Source organism: Oryza brachyantha, chromosome 11 (genome assembly GCF_000231095.2).
Source record: "Oryza brachyantha chromosome 11, ObraRS2, whole genome shotgun sequence".
Classification (NCBI taxonomy): Eukaryota; Viridiplantae; Streptophyta; class Magnoliopsida; order Poales; family Poaceae; genus Oryza; species Oryza brachyantha.
In genome coordinates, this window is record NC_023173.2 from 1,447,184 (window position 1) to 1,464,592 (window position 17,409).

The 17,409-nt window shown below is 44.1% G+C and overlaps 1 protein-coding gene and 1 pseudogene across 1 annotated transcript; one reads left to right on the forward strand and one right to left on the reverse strand.

Annotated features, from left to right (window-relative positions):
• The first annotated feature begins 1,689 nt into the window (after positions 1-1,689).
• On the forward strand, positions 1,690-3,535 carry LOC102720483 (annotated as a pseudogene).
• A 7,583-nt stretch (positions 3,536-11,118) lies between these two features.
• On the reverse strand, positions 11,119-14,525 carry OB11G0022E15_20 (hypothetical_protein). The gene is made up of 4 exons (XM_006664786.3): positions 14,318-14,525; positions 12,742-12,901; positions 12,336-12,655; positions 11,119-11,601 (listed from the first exon to the last, which is right to left on the reverse strand). The coding sequence occupies exons 2-4, from the start codon at positions 12,880-12,882 to the stop codon at positions 11,436-11,438; spliced, it is 627 nt and encodes a 208-aa protein (XP_006664849.1). The 5' UTR covers positions 12,883-12,901; positions 14,318-14,525; the 3' UTR covers positions 11,119-11,435.
• Between the last annotated feature and the right edge of the window lie 2,884 nt (positions 14,526-17,409).

Genomic DNA, 17,409 nt, shown 5'->3' on the forward strand with positions numbered 1-17,409 from the left:
CTGTGATGACTGCGGCGACACCGGCGGCTTGCAAAATGGAGAAGACGATGTGTGTTTGTTTGCTGTGGATAGCATGCGACGAAGATGTTGTGGTTGTTTGTTATACTAGTCAAAACACAAAAAAAACCAATCATAACCCTGAAAATGAACGGCTGGATTAGTCTCGGTACCGGCAACTACCATCTGTTGGACAGAAGTAATGCTCGTCAATGTAATGTTGGACCGTATTGGCTGTAACTGTTCTACTGTGTTTGTCATCTTTCTGGTTCTGGTCGTAGCTGATGGTGGTTTGTGGCTCAGCAGCCTTCTCTATTGCTAACTCCGAACTTTTCCCTCTTCTCCGATATAATATTCCATTTCAGGAAAAACATTTTTAGAAGCTGTTAATTCTGAACATTTCCGAATTTTGCAGATACTCTGTCCGAGTTGGGGATTTTTTCTAGGTTCTACTTCTTTTGTCGACATGCTGTTCCGTTTTTTTAGTTGGGATGCTGTTCCGTTTTTGCAAAATATTTAGGAGTTGTCATGAATCTGATGGCTGAACAATATTTTCTGCAAGCCAAATCCATGATTTTTTTTGACTGTTCAAGTGCAACTACAAGAACACATTTATCTGACGGCAAAAGTACACTAGCAATTTGGGTTTCATTTTCAGACATCTACACGTACATAACACAGGACACCAACACCATTATTCATAGGCATGCAAGACCAAATACTCACTTCACATCACATAAACCGCAATAAATCTCATGCAAATAAGAAGTCAAGAGCACCAAAATGATACGATAAATTGCCCTGACAAAAACATCCAGAGCGAAGTCACGGAGCACGATTAACTAACACGAAGAGAAGCAAGTAAGCAACAGCTTCGCTGAACCAACTGAGCTCAATTTCAGTTCCACACAAACGCTACGACGCCGAGAACCGCGGCAGCAACGGCAAGAGATAAGCTCTCGCCGGCGGCCATGGGACCCGTCGCTGCCGCGGCGTTGCTGGACGAGCCACCGTACTGGGCGGTGGCAGCCTCGAAATGCCTGATGACGCAGACGATGAGCAGCACGAACACAATGGCCGGCTTGGGAGAAGAGCGCTCCATCTTGTCCTGCTTTCCCTTGCTTGTTCAGAGTTCAGACCTCAGAGCTGAGACGATACACTGTCCATTTCGCTCAAAATGGCTGGATTTATAGACTTGCCTCATTGAATTTTCTAAGAATATTGACATGGTAAACGTAGCACAAATTGACAATACAAATCTGTCTATTTCTCTCGATCGTGTTCTGCTCGCCACTCTGAGTTGGGTTGATCTGGACGGCTGGGTTGGGTTTTTGCTGTATACTCTGAAAAATTCAACGAGCCAATGAGGTGCTGTTCTTTGTTTTTAATGCTAGTGTTCCCTCCATATTTGTCACTTCTAACTTCCACTGGACTTGAGTTAAGCTATACATGCATCAAATTTAATAAAATTTCCATTTAGATACCAACACGGATGAGCAGATTGACAACGTCAGTTCTTGTGGACTGGTTCACGCTTCGTCGAGAATAATCAGAAAAAGAGTGCGTGTTTTGGACTTTTGGCTGCATTGCATCTATCAATGAGTTTAGATGATACCTATGTTCTTCAACCGATGCCATCAGCTGCAGCAATGTCGATACGCGGAGCTGGTCGATGATTCCAAGGTCCGCATGGAAAACAACATGGATCATATCATGCATTGCCTGCCAAATGCCATCCCGGAGGTAAGGTGAGAGGAGTTCTTGCTGCACTGGTGTGGCCGGCCTCATGGAGCCAACGGCGCTGCCGTCGCCGGTCGCCGCCATGGCGACCGACGATGTGGTTCTCCCGTACATCTCGCGTGTGCTTATGGAGGAAGACATGGATGACGACATGTTCTTCTCCCTGTACCCCGACCACCCTGCGCTCCTTGAGGCGCAGCAGCCGTTCGCCCAGATCCTGTCGTCCTCGTCGGCTCTCTCCTCTGGCATCTCCAACCACGTCAGTGGCGGCAAATCCTTCACCGGTGTTCTGGACAGTGCGCCAATGGCGGAGAAGGCGAGGAATTTCTCCGGTGAGGACAGCCTGGAGGGTTCTGCTGCCTTGATGATGATGCAGGGGAGCGACAATGGCATGGGACGGAAGGGTAGTAGGCACGGCGAGGACGAGCAGGAAGTCGAGCTGGGCCGGGCGAGCAAACTGATGGCGACGCCGGATGAGGATGACGACGATGGCGTCGGCGAGATGTTGGAGCGGATGATGCTCAACGGGGACGAGGCATGCCACACAGAGATGAAGGCGCCGAGCGTCCCAGAGAAGAAAAAGGCCGGCGGGAAGGCGGCGCGGCGGAGGCAGGCGAAGGCGGAGGTGGTGGACCTGCGCGAGCTGCTCTTGTCATGCGCGCAGGCGGTGTCATCGGGCAACCGCCGGAGCGCCGGCGAACTCCTGGAGCAGATCAAGCGGCACTCTTCGCCGACAGGGGACGCCACCGAGCGGCTGGCGCATTACTTCGCCGACGGTCTGGAGGCGCGGCTGGCCGGGGCCGGAGCGGTGAGCCTGGATCACCGGCAGCTTGCGGCCGCCGAGCGCGCCTCGACCATGGAATTGCTGGAGGCGTACCAGCTGTTCATGGCGGCGTGCTGCTTCAAGTGGGTGGCGTTCGCGTTCGCCAACAAGACCATCCTCCGCGCGGCGGAAGGGAGGAGCAAGCTCCACATTGTGGACTACGGCGCGCAGTATCACGGCCTCCAGTGGCCACGCTTGCTGCAGTGGCTGGCGGAGAGGGAAGGCGGCCCGCCGGAGGTGAGGATGACGCTCGTCGGCCAACCCCAGCCCGGGTTCCGTCCGAACCGACTGCTCGAGAGCACGGGACGCCGGCTCGGCAACTGCGCGCGCGCGTTCGGCCTCCCGTTCAAGTTCCGCGCCATCGCCACGGCGAGGTGGGAGACGGTCACCGCCGAGGACGTCGTCGGCGCCGACCCCGACGAGGCGGAGGCGGTCGTCGTCAACGACGTGCTCAGCCTGGGCACCCTCATGGACGAGAGCGGCGTGTTCGACGACCCGAGCCCGAGGGACATGGTCCTCGGCAACATCCGTGGCATGCGCCCGGTGGTGTTCGTCCAGGCCGTGGTGAACGGCGCCCACGGCGCGCCCTTCTTCCCGACGAGGTTCCGCGAGGCGCTCTTCTTCTTCTCGTCGCTGTTCGACATGCTGGACGCCACGACGCCCAAGGAGGGGAGGCACCTGCGGGTGGTGCTGGAGCGGGACGTGCTGCGGCGGGCGGCGGTGGGGGTGATCGCGGGCGAGGGGGCAGAGCGGGTGGAGCGGCCGGAGACGTAAAGGCAGTGGCAGGCGAGGAACCAGCGAGCGGGGCTGAGGCAGGTGGAGATGGAGAAGGAGGTGGTGGAGGCGGTGCGGCGGAGGGTGAGGAAGCGGCACCACGAGGAGTTCGTGATCGAGGAGGATCGTGGGTGGTTGCTGCAGGGGTGGAAGGGCCGCATCCTCTACGCTCACTCCGCCTGGGCACCGGCCGAGGGTTGACATTACATTACAACAGTTCGACGCGAGTTTTAAGTGTCCTGGCAGACCAAAACGACTAGCTTAATTCGGTGTCCTTGCAATTAGCATAAATGAATTTTGTGATTTATGCTTTAATGAATTCCTACCGCAGATGTTTCCTCCAAGTGTTGATTTCATAAACATTTGTGGGTAGATACTACTAGTGATCAGGCACGCCATAGCAGTTCTCACCAAAAATACCCGGACACAGACGACGAAAACTCATAAAACTAGGTGCCCCCTCCACTTTTTCCGGGCTTGGGACCGGCACTGGCAGTGTTAGGCGCCCCCCTACCCGAAACAGAACACCCCCAGATATGAAACATACGAAAGAAAAGGCAGGAAATATGCATGCAACAAAATCCAGTTAACCCGTATTCACAAGGACCACAAAGCAACTACCGTAACGACTAGATACTAGAAGTCTATGGCAGATGGGCTGCGGCAGAGTATGGCATGTAAACTAGCAATGAAAATGCAAGAAAATGACTGGTCATGCAAATGCGATTCAGGAAACAAACCATCAATTTAGCTAGTATAGTTTGCCTACAAGCCAACACACTACATTGTTTTCTTTTAGAGAAAGGACAGCCGATAACAATCGTGTAAATGAATGTCAATCAAAATTAGACGTGTAAATGAATGTCATGATGAATCTTCAACATCCGAACTGAAATTTGTTCACGTAAATATGTTCTCACAGATCTAAAATGCAATTTCATCTTCAATATTGTGTTCACAGGATTTACATGAAATACAAAGTAAGCGTAAGCGCATTTCTGAAGTAATAACGCAGACGATTCAACCATTGGTATATAGATTAAACAAATCAATAGAACATGGATTGAGGATAGCTAAGTTATTGACAACAACAATTTTAGGCCAAGAAAATCACCAAAAAAACGTTAGCTTATGTACATATACTGACAAAAGGTAGACCAACACAAAAGAAAATAAAAACAAGTTAAACTTGCAATAATATTTAATTTACTTGCAGATTCAACATCCTGTTAAAAATCGTATCAAAGTTTCAGCGGAAAGAGAGACGTATGCATCCAAGACTATGTTCACTTAGAACATCTACAAGAGAATAGTAATATTTTGCTATCCAAAAGGTTCATCTAAAAAATATTGCACATAAAAATTACACACTCCTCCAACAAAAATCTAAAAATGAATAAATGGTATTAGAAACCCATATTTTTTGCCTAAATTTATGATACAATTAAGATAATTTTAGGCATGAGTAAATATTAAAAATGTATTTGATAACTTGTTGAAGATATATTTTCTAATCTAATTTTTAAAATTTAGTTTTTATTATCAATTTTAGACATCTTGAAGATGCTCATAAAACAACCGTAAATGCTAGTATCAATTTTCGAGTAGAGCAAAGGAAGCTGCTAAACGTTGTGCAGATTAAGATATAAATTGTATGCTATCTACTAATAGTATCATAATTTAGCCAACTTCTTTCGAGAGAGGAACTATTCAAATTAATTAAAACTACAAAATATGGCAACATAAAAATTTAACGTGGAGGAGATTGCTAATTTTTTTCTAAAGAAACAAAGAACACACAAAGTCTGATGCATAAATAAAATAAGGAACCATATGGCCGTTTAGCTAAACTACTAAGAGTTGGTATTCTCCCACTACTAAAAATTTCGCCTTAACAACAGAATAATCTGATGGACGATGTTGAGAAATATGTTAATGATTGCACTAGACCCTATCTTATTTTCACAAGAGGAAAATGATGCCACAGAACAACCCTAAATCAAAAATAACAAACAAAGAACACATCTAGCAAGAACATTCAAGTGCCGCATTAAAATGACACGAAGTTGAACGAAAGAAAAATTTACAAGTTATGATTTGAACTAAATTGATCTTTTCCAAAACATGAAACTGACATAACTACATGAACTAAATTTATAAGCATGCATGTATTCAACTAAAAATATCCTGAAATCGTGTACTATGACACATTTTCAATAAAATATTTTTTAAACTCCCATTTAAGTGCACTCATACGGGCAAAAAGACATATATAGTTGCTCAGTGAGACAGTTAAATAATCTCTTCAGCATTTGGACGATTAGCAACAACGAATATACCCTATGGTCCTATATAAGGTTCTATCTTGTCAAATCTCAAAGTGGGACACTATGCTAAATAAAGAACATCGAAAAAAAATAATGCCACGTACCAAACAAAGTCTATTAAAAAAGAGAGCTTGTATAAAAATGCAACCATCATCTGCCAAGGTAAGGCTACCACCACTAGCTTCAAGTAATTTTAATAGTAAGTATTCTAGTTTGGCAAACAAGGGAGTATCACAACCTTCTAAAGGAAGATCACTCTACAGCCTTTTAAGTAACAAGTCAATATTAGATTCATTATGCCAATAAATTTAACAAACGCATTTTTCGAAGAATGGAACCATCTTATCATAGTCAATTAAACATATGCAAATGGTCATTTTTGCTAAATTCTAAACATACCAACAAATGGAACTTCATACCATAACATGAAAAGAACGATTGGCAGAAAGTTCATGTAACAAAGGTTCTCACAATTGAAATCAGCTTCAATATTGTCTTCATAGGACATACATAAATTACAAACTCAGCGCAAAGCATTCAGAATTTAGGCCATCAAACACCATGGTTAATACTCCCAACGCATACTATTCAAGCATTAGTGCAGACTACAAACCTTCATATGCAAAGCAATATAATCTGGATTGCGCAAAGCAAAGTTGTGAACACAGTAAAATAAATTTAGGATTAGATTTCCTAAATAAGAATAAGTTATCCTTATGATTATGTTTAATATCAAACCGCAGTGGAATGGATAAGTCCAAAAAAATAGTAATCCATATTCGTCATCATGTTAAAGCAACTATGAAGACTGTTTACTATCACGTATAATCAGAACTATAGCGTAACAAAGGAATCAAATAATAAAGAAAACCCAAGTCAGAAATTAGAAAACCTGGTTAGGGATCATGTCATAATCAAGAATCCAAGATGACATTTAATGCAAACATTTTAGGCGTACATCACATTGCTAAAAACATTTTGAATAGGCCGATTAAAGACTCTAATATGTATTTAGACATGAACAGAAGATTCAAAATTCAGAGTAACATTCAGGGGTCTGCAGTCTAATAGGAGGTAAATAAACGCATAACCAAAAAGAATGACACATAAGTATAATTAAACAAAATTCTTACATGAGCTAAAGAAAAAATGTCAAGTCAACAACTCTCTTCTCTATAAGACACAAAAGGCATCAAAGCTTTCAATAGCAATAAAAAATTGTCAATTACTAGTACTAGCTCATCAATGTCCAGAACACACAAGACATCATATTTATTGGAACTCATAACTCATGCAAAGCTACACAGACAGCATTCTATTCACAGAATAGTTCATTGCATATAATGACATCAATCGAACAATCATAAAGCATCCATAGAACATTGACATTATATCTAGACTTTTGAACAAAATGCAGAAGGAAAACCAACAAGTTGGGAATTAATATTTAGCAAAAAAAAAATTAAATGTTAGGGGACATGATGTATTTAGTAACACAACCAGTTTCAGACCAGAAAATAAAATATTTTATTAAGCTACAAAACCCAAGAATTAACCAAAAAGAGATTTAAAAACACCAGATAATGTATGAAGAAATTAAGGCTGTTTCGAATTAAAAAACAAATTGAAACAATGCACACAAAGTTTAATCCACAAGTAAAAATGACAACAAAACAAACCTATGGACACAATTGAAACTACGAAAGAGTGCTACCCACCCAAGAACATGCAAGGGTCACACTAGTATGAAAAAGTTCCACACATGCAGGTATATATGAAACAAACAAAGAAAGACTACACAAAACAAGGTCCTAGTTGAACTAATTTATCTTCAAAACGTACATTGTTCATTATAAAATAAATAAAACCATGTAACTGTGACATATTTTCAATAAACTGCATAATATAAGGGCTTTCACCCATTTAAGCACATCCATACAGGCAAAACATATTGTATATATTAGTTGTTCGGTTAGTATGGAACTAACTGCACATCAGTCAAGCAATCTCTTTGGCAAGCAACAATGAATGGGGATACTATGCTACTAAGGTTCCTTCTTGGTAAATCATAGTGGTGTGTGTGTGTGTTGGGGGGGGGGGGGGGGTGCACTATGATGATATAAGGAATAAGAAAAGCATGTACAAGATAAGATGAAATAAAAAGATTATGATGTCAGGGGAGATAATTATACATACCAAGTCAGCAGACAGAATTTCCAGTGTACATAACGATAATGTATCATATACTTCAAAGTATATTGTGTCAAGTGATTAGAAACAAAATCCAAGAGATTCACCTAAATCCAAAAGCCTTCGACACAAGATATAATTTATAATAATTTCTATCAAGCATAATATTTTCAAAAATCCACATTTACATCTTTTATGCACCTAGGCAAACAATGTGGAGACCCTGCAAGCTGATCTAAAAATTTACTGAAAATATCCTAGTTCCTGAAATCAAGAGTAAACAATGCCATAGAGTTTTAATTCTATTGCCATGTCATGGTAATACAAGTTAAATCAAATGCAGGATTATCAAAAGAAATTACCATATTACAACAATTTTACAGACTAAATCAGGACAAGGACGTCTGTATCATTTTATATTTACAATTTGCAACATCTGAAGGATGCTTAATAAACACATGGATTACAAGACAATACACCAGACAAACAGACAAAGGGCCAACCCTATATTGGAATGAACCCACAATCTAGCTAATCATGGAACAGTACAAAGCCTAGATGTAAAGATACTACTGGAGAAACAAAAAGGATCAACCAATTAGAAATTAGTGCTACCGAGAACTCAGCTCCTCCAGAGTCCATAAATTTCTACCCAGAAGAACCGTCAAACAGATAGCTTTATAATGTCACACTTTACAATCAACATCGACTTATCTTCAGGGCAGGCATGCAAATTCAGGTCCATATATTTTCTCGAAACAGATCTTCGAATTAATTTGACCAAAAATAGTAAGATTCCAGAATCATCTTCACAGCTTTTTATATTGTTCAAAGGAAGTAACTGCCAAAGGAATCCTCAACCACAGAAACTTTAGGGTGCCCCTTTTAGCTACTACATAATCACCTTCACAATAACTGACTAATATAGCTTGCCGGAAGAAAACAAATAATCAAAATCCTCTGAGAACTATGACCATGTCTAAATGTTCCGACAAAAATGGATTAACCATACAAGTGTACTACCAGGATTGGACTTGTAACTACAGATTTCCAAGCAGACAAATTGCCTCCAAATAAGATCATCACTTTTTAGTTTTGATCAGAAAAAAATAGCACCAGTCTTGAATGGAACGGAGAAACCATCACCAATGACTAATCCTAAACATGACCACCACATGCTTAAATTTCTCTGGTTTTAATATGCCAAAAATGTTCATATTGTTCATATTACAGATAAAGTGGTCGGACATCGGTGGTAATGGAAGCAAACCAACTGCACATATTGAAAATTCCATAAATTGCAATTAGTACAAGGTTCCTAACACAAACACCATTAAACAGGAAAATCACAGGATCTGTACCTCAAACCGAGCAGGTAAGTAATCTGTAGTTCATGTACTAGCATAAAATTAATCCGCAGGGAAGGCAGTCAAAAAGAGCTCCTTTAATCCTCATGAATAAAAACTGAAGAACTATAGCAACGCCCTCTTTATCTCATAAACTTTTAGCACATATGTTCCAATTTTTAAAAAGCCAAAAAGCACTGCATGGCCCTTTAGGTAACACCCAACCATCCTCAAATAATCTGAAGTGGACGTCTTGACGGAATCGAGCAAATTAACATCATGGTGATTTGAAAGGTCTGAACAAACCTAAGAAAACCATCTCAAATCCTGTTTACGTGTTCTGATAGTACTTGACGTTATCATGAAATAAACAGATCTGAATCAAAAATTGCATAATTGCAAGCAGCCGAAATGTCTTGAACTACCAAGCTTCAAAACTTGAAAGGAACAGAATAATCCTGTACTCTTTAGGCCAGTGACCAATTTCAGAGCACAAACTTCTGTTTATCTACCATTGAACATTCACAAGATATCTTAACCTACATGAAAAATCCATCCCACCGAACAGAAATTGGGGCAAAACAACTCGGCCGTGCAATCTTAACAGAGTATATTGCCAAAGCAGAAAATCACGATTAGCCATAAACAAATCAAAACTAGGGTACCATTCAGAAAACTAACGCAACAGCAGAGACAAATCGCGGAAAATAGACCCCCAAACCGAACGGATCAAGCAGTCGCCACCCCCAAACCAAACGGAATTGAACCGATCGAGCATCACCTGATGAATCAACGAAGGGCAGAGAACGAGGTGAGATCGAAACCGATAGCTCCCTTACCTACCAACTTACCAGCCCACCCGCGGCGGGATAGACGAGGGAGGAACAAACCACGCGAGAAGAGAAGGAAGCCATGGCAGAGAGGCAGGGGGTCGGGATGCATTTATAGCGGAGAGCCTCCCAGGAGGAAACCGAGTCGGTGGGCGAGAGAGAGGCGGTTCCAAGCGGAATCGGTGGTCGCCGCGTTTTTTCTGGTCGAGTCGGAGACGGAGACGGTGTTTGGTGGTGGGCCCGCCGAGTCTAGTCGGTGTGCGGTGCGGCTCTCAGTTATCCTCTTTCGCGCTTTTTCCGGTGTCGCGAATTCGCGATGGTTTTATCGCTTTCTTCTTTTTTTTTTTTCTCTCTCTCTCTCTCTCTTCTTCCTGAGAGGACGTTCTTATCGCTTAGCAGAAGCAGACAAGCCTCATCGTCCTAATCCTCGATGATTCGTCGTTAGTAGACAACCAGCCACCAGCTCCGTAATTGTGTGATTCGCTGCTCGTTATGTTGCATTCGTCCGTGTCCTCTTCCATGGAGCACAGTAAAATTAAATTGTTGATGAAATTTCTCCCATTGTAATTTTTTTTTCAACCAAAATAAACCCCTGTTGCTCGTGATCAACCCATCTGCATTTGGATGGATCATGGATGTTGGGTTCCAGACTTCCAGCCATAGCTGCCAAACCCCTCACCTTAAAAAAAAAACTCTCATCCAGTGCCATAAAATGTTTTGGTTATATCTGAATTCATGTATATTGTGTTTATTTTTTCGCTTATTTCATGAATAATCGAAACGTATATATGCAAACGAAAATTAATTTATGAATAAAACATGTTCATAGTGGTCTAAAGTCAACATAAAAAATAAACTAAGCTGAAAAACCCCAAAATCAACTCTAAATTAAAGGCTAATAATTCAAAACTTAGATTATAAGCACAATGGAAAAGATGATGGTAATTATTTGTGTGTGTATATATATCTACATAAATCTAGCATTTATGCTAGAAAGTTTTATATTGTAAAACAGAGATAGTATTTTTAATAGTAAAAAATATTTATTGTTTAAGATTTGGTCAAACTTGTAATATTTTGACCATCCCCAAGTTCTTAAATGCATGGTCTACCTACGAGATAAAGATACACATAAATTCTTCTCAAAATGTACCATCATAATATCATAAACCTAAATTTTTGGTTGAAATTTTAGAAGTTTGATCAAATTTGGTTCTAGTAGGTAAATATTTTTAACTGGATGGAGTAGATACTAGCAAAGTTTCGGCCATTTCGTGGTCCATTCCACGAAAATAAATTAAGCACCACGATTGCTTTCCACGAAACTAGCATCTATGCATTGCCACAACAAAAGTGTGAGCAGTTGACTGGGAACATTACAATCGTCTTCACTGCTGGAAATGTTGGATCAATGATCTTTGCTGAACATTTCTTCTAAAGTTTTCAACCAGTTCACGTACTGCCAGCGCTCCTTTTCAATCAAGTGATGGACAAGTGAGCTTGCCAGTTTGGAGTTCACGCCTCTTGCCAGTAGATATCCTTTCAGTGCAATCTTTAACTGCGGATCCAAATCTCTGCCAGGGCAAAACCAAACACAGTCATGAACTCATGATTGCAAATAAGTAGGAATAAACTACCAGGGATCAAAATCAAAGCGTATTTCATGTTTATGAGAACACAAACACACCGCTTCATCAGTGTAACAATGTGATACAGTCGAACTTTGAAAACAGGGATTTCATGAATGAGTTGCGGAAAGAACAATGCTATTATCGTAGCTCAAAAAACACTGGACCAGATATTAACAAATGCATTTGTAATATTACTTTTAACTGCTGGTGATAATGTTATCCTAGAAAAATTAGAAAAATTATAGAAGCCTGAGTCACTAATCGATCCCACTGGACTATTATCTATTGAGACAAAAGATCGTATTGTCCAGACTGAATTCATTTTACTAGGAGAAAAATTATATAAACTCAAGTAGATCATAGACAAATAAAAATGGTAATTGGTTGTCCTTTTTGCAGGAAGAAAGGATATGTGACCAATGCAATTTCATCTGCATGTAGTATGTTTGCAGTTACCATCCTGCAACAAGTCATGAACATGCTGGGATAGGGTAAGCTCTTCTGAGAGTTCTCCATGGGAATGCCAATCATAAAGTATAAAACTACACTAAAATGTTGGTGAGAATACTAGTTTTTGCAGAATGTATTGCATATATGCTCTAGTTTATCAGCCCAATGAACAAATTACAATACCCGAATTCTTAAGAGATTCAAACCATTAAAGCATGTAACATTACCTGAACTCCGGTCCTTCATACTTGTCTTCTCCAGCGTCACCAGCAATTGAGTGGTAACAAACAGTAGTAACATCATAGTCAGCAGCGCTGCCGTCACCTTCATCTGCAAACGCGCGGCAGTCAAACCGCAGCACCGGCTTCAAACCAGGCTTACTGACGAAGATCTTCATGAGCGCAGCCCTGGGCAGCGGCTCGTCCCCTTCAAACTGCAGCGGCGCGAGCAGCGCCGACACGAGAACCTCCTCGGAAGCATCCCGGCGGCGCAGGAGTACCTCCTGCCCGCGCGGCGCGTCCGACACGGCGGAGAAGTCGGGAATGTCCTGCGAGAGCGAAGGGGGAGTGGGTGAATGGCGCTGGATTGAGGGTGGGGACGAGAGTGTGGTGGGGAGGGTGCGGTGGTGAGTACCTGCGATTGGAGTGATGGGGGAGAGGAAGAGGCATGGGAGGAGGAGAGCTCATGCGCGATCTCGGCGCGGACGGCGGCCAGGGCGCCACCGTCGTTGGCGCGGCGGCGGAGGACGGACGTTGCCAGGCGGCGCAGCAACATCACACCGGCCGGAGTTGGTCTGCACCAGAGAATGGCATGGGCTGGGTCGTTCGCAAAACAAATACAGTACAAGGCTCATAAGCCAAATGGGCTAGTAACTACAGGCCAAGCCTGAAAGGCCCAACCGTGAGAGGTCATGAAATGGGCCAACCAAAATGAGCCCGAAACTCGTAGCCCATCAAAACATTCAAGTTTTCACCTTACCATAAATTACTAGGTCGGTCTAAGAGCATCCCAGGAGCTACGCTATCCGGTAAGAGATAATTGCTATTTTGGCTACTAAACCGAGCAACTTCGTTAAAATGGTCTCGGAACCTGGTTTCGCTAAAATGACCATGTATCCAGTGTCTTTGCTTTAAAATGGCCATTCGAATTATTTTTATTCACCAAAAATCAAAGTCAATAGGTCAACACAAAGTGTGACTAAATTGCCCCTCAATGAATAAAAAACTCATTTGCAAATTGTTGCTGCTCTCTCTCTCACGTTCACAGGCAGGCGAAGGTCAGCGACGACGCCACTCATGGCCAGCGCCGCCGGCCAACTCCCCCACCGCCCCATGCGTTCACTGCCCGATGCCACGTCGCCTCTAGACTCCTGACATCGCCGCGCCACGCTCCCCGGACCTGGAGCGCCACCGCCGCCCAATGCTGCACCGGCCGACGCCACGCCGGCCGACGCCAGCCCCACCTGACTGCAACCCGGCCGCACGCCTCCGCCGCCCGATGCCCCGTCGCCTCCCGACGCCCGACACCGTCGTGCCACGCTCGCCGGACCTGGAGCGCCACCGCCCGACGCCGCGCTGACATCCTCACGCAGCCGCTCTGGCCACGGCCCCGCCCGATCTGTGACTTGGCTGGACGCCTCCGCCGCCCGAAGCCACCGCCTCCTAATGACGCGCCGACGGAAGCGGGGAAAGAGCGGCAAGAATTTGCAAACGAGTTTGTAATTCATTGAGGGGCAATTTGGTCATAATTTTTATTGACCGGTTGACTTTAATTTTTGGTGAAAAAAATAGTTCACATTGCCATTTTAAAGCAAAGCCACCGAATATAAGGTTATTTTAGCGAAGCCAACGATTCCGAGATCATTTTGATGAAGCCGCTCCGTTTCGTGACCAAAATAGTAATTATCTCATTCGGCATTCCATCCGTGATTTGGCGCATACGAGAAAAAAAACCCACCTCCAGCATATACGCCATGCAGCCATCCAAAGGTAGCGGATGCGCCAAAAGAGGAGAGAAAAGCAAAAAAATGGCGTGTCTCTCTCCTCACGCTATCACAACGAAATCAAGCTCCCGCCCCCTTCGGACTTCCGCGGCCTACCCTCTGGCGCGACGTCCCCTCCATCGTCGTCGTCGCCGGGCGGCGAACGTGAGTAGCCATGGAGAGGGAGGGTGGAGACTGGAGAGAGAGAGTAGAGAGAGGGGGGTGTACCAGATCTGGACTAGAAGGAGCACGACGGGCCCTGCTTGCCGCCGTCGCCCTGCGCGCGGCCGCTATCCCCTGCCTCCTGCCGTGGTCCGTCGCCTAGCTGCGCCGCCTGCCTCGGGCGGCCGTGGCCCGTTGCCCGCTCGACGTCGCCTGCCTCGGGCTGCCGTCGCCCGTCACCGCTCGACGTCGCCCGCCTCGGGACTCTCCGCTTCCTTTCTCTTGGCCTCTCCGCTCGCTCGGGAGGAAAGGAAGGAAAAAGGGAACGAAAAAATATTAAAAAGAGAAGGCAACCGGACAGAGTCCCTTCGTTCTGCTAAAATGTATTGATTTATAATTATTACCGTGTTTAATAAGTTCAAATATATCAATCACAAAATTAACCATTAAACATATATCCATTAAAATATACTGATTTATAATTATTACCGTGTTAAATAAATTCAAATATATCAATTGCAAAATAAACCATTAAACATATATCCATTAAAATATACTTACTTATAATTATTACCATGGTAAATAATATCAACTATAACAATTACAAAATTAACCATTAAACATATATCCATTAAAATATACTCATCTCTAATTATTAACGTGTTAAATATTAAAAAAAATTATTCGTTCAAAACATATCCCTTAATACAAATCCAAGGTTAGCTAGAAGATATTACTAAAATGAGGATGTGATATGGATGATATAATATAGATGATTTGTTGGAGTGGAAGAGATATGGATGACCATCTTTTTTTGGATGATCATTCATATGGGCATTTGGAGGATCTCCTGGGGATGCTCTAATGCGCAGGTGGGGGGCGCGATCACTCTACCGAAGCCCAGAAACAGGGCACGTGTACCGTACCTCATATATACAAACACTTTGTATGTATGTACTATATATATATATATATATATATAAACTTTATAACCATAGACTTTAGGTATATAAATTTACGTATATATCTTTATACATACAAACTTTATATAAATTTGTCACCACCACTAGAGTCAATGACAGGTGGGCTAAAAATGCAGAGAGAGAGGAGGGAGTACCGACGGAGAGAGGACGACGCCGGTGGAGGGAGGCGCGCCGCCCCGAGCCTCGATGGAGCTCGCGCCACCCCGCCGTCGCACCCAGCCGCTGCCCCGGTAGCCGTCGGCCGTCCCACCGCCGTCACGCCCGTCGCCCCGCCGCTGTACTTGCCGTCGGCCGCGTCGCCCCGCCGCCGCCGCCACACGCCCACCGGTCACCCCTCCTCACCGCCGCCGCGAGTTCGTGAGGGGGAGGGAGTGGGTAAGGGGAGAGAGAGGGTGAGAGGGTAGGGTTAGGGTTAGGGTTTTAGATGGGTTTTTGTGCTTTTTTTAATCGCATGGGGGCTTTTGTTTTTACTAGGCCATATCAGTTTTAAAGTTTATAATGCCTCCTCTTTATTTTATTTATACTCTGTCTTTTTTAATGTTTAAAATCCCGTTGCAACGCACGGGCAATTTGCTTGTAGGGTAAATACATGTGTTTGTGCCTGTTCGTGCGAGGCCCGTTCACGCGCACGCGCGCTAATTAGCCTTCTCGTAAATTACACGCGCAATCACGTCCCACAAGTTTTAGCGACAAATGAAGTCAATGTACATTAACATGATTGGCTGGGGAAAAAAAAGCATGAAAACCATTGTGCACAATCACATATTCACATCTGGATTGGTGGTAAGCGTAAGCATTTTGACAGTACACATGGCGCTACTTGAAAGTAAGAGCATCTCCAATAGATACGCCATCTCACTCTCCAAGCTAAAATTTGACCATTTTAACAAAAAAGAGTACTCCATCAGACTGACCATTTTGATAGCCAAGCCATCCGCCTGGCCAAACCAGCCCCCAAACTGACCAAATTTGGCCAGCCAAACTGACTTGTTTTCTGTGGCCCCACAGTCTAACTCTCCCTCTCTCTCCTCCTCCTAGCACCTAGCGACACCTAGCGACGTCTCTCCGGCTCCTAGCACCCCAGCGACGCCCGAGAGGCAGTCGTCGCCGCCGTCGAAGTCCGTCATTGCCGCCGTTGAAGTCCAGCGCCGCCCTCGGCCTCCTCCCCGCACCGGCGTCACATTGCCGTCGGCCTCCGTCCGCGCCCTCGACCCCCTCCCCGCGTCGGCACCGCGCCCGCCCCGCCGGCCTTCACCCGTGTCCTCGGCCTCCTCCCCGTGCTGGCGCCACGCTGCCCCGCGCCCGCGCCAACGCCGTGCCGCGTCCCAGCGTTGGCGCCGCGCCTCCTCGCGCCCGCCTCGCCGGCCTCCGCCCGCCCCATGCGGCCACGTCGGCGCCGCGCCCCCACCGCCGACTGCCTCAGTCCGAGAGAGAGGAAGAAAAGGAAAGAGAAAGAAAGTGAAAAAGAAGGTGGAGAGAAAGGGAAGAGACTGACGTGTAGGGTCCATCTATCATAGACTTGAAATAGAAAAGGTGAACTGAGAGACCGTTGAGGATAAAAACGAATTTGAGTGGCTAAATAAAATAAAGAGTAACCAAATAAATATTTAGAGAGTCTAATTTAGATTGTCTCTTAGAGACGCTCTAACATCATCCATCGGACGAACATAACAAAGCTCTGACTCGGAGTAAACTGTGTTCATCCACCAGAGGATGAACATAGCAAGGCATGCAAAATCAGTTGCCTGCACGCCCTGGCCGTCAGTTATTAGATTCATCCATTAATTCGTTTTTACACGAAACTGTGATCTGAAAGGCATTATAGGTTATAGCCGTCGCCTAGTCAATATCGATGTGTTGCAAAACGAAAGAAACTTTTAAGGTGGTCCTGGAGTCAGGAAAGATTCGATTCAAGTTCGACAGAGGGCACTATTATAAAAAAAAATAGCGATTGCATCTTTCCTTTTTCTTTTTATTTTGTTTAACTCTATAGGCTAAAATTTAAATTTTTTTAAATCTTAAATTTGAAAATAATTTTTTGGGTTTTTCATAAAAGTTAACACATATATTTTTGTTTAATTTATAAATTATTTTTTATTTACAAATATATTTTTCAGATGTCTCCGATAAAAAAAAAGTCAAACCATCGGAACCCCCGTATTCTTTATCCCAAGA

Excerpts from the sequence above, each read along its gene's own strand:
- OB11G0022E15_20 (XM_006664786.3), bottom strand. The coding sequence starts at position 12,882 with ATGTTGCTGCGCCGCCTGGCAACGTCCGTCCTCCGCCGCCGCGCCAAC. Across the intron at positions 12,656-12,741 it reads CCCCATCACTCCAATCGCAG|GACATTCCCGACTTCTCCGC; the intron begins GTACTCACCACC and ends TCGCTCTCGCAG. Across the intron at positions 11,602-12,335 it reads TATGAAGGACCGGAGTTCAG|AGATTTGGATCCGCAGTTAA; the intron begins GTAATGTTACAT and ends TTGCCCTGGCAG.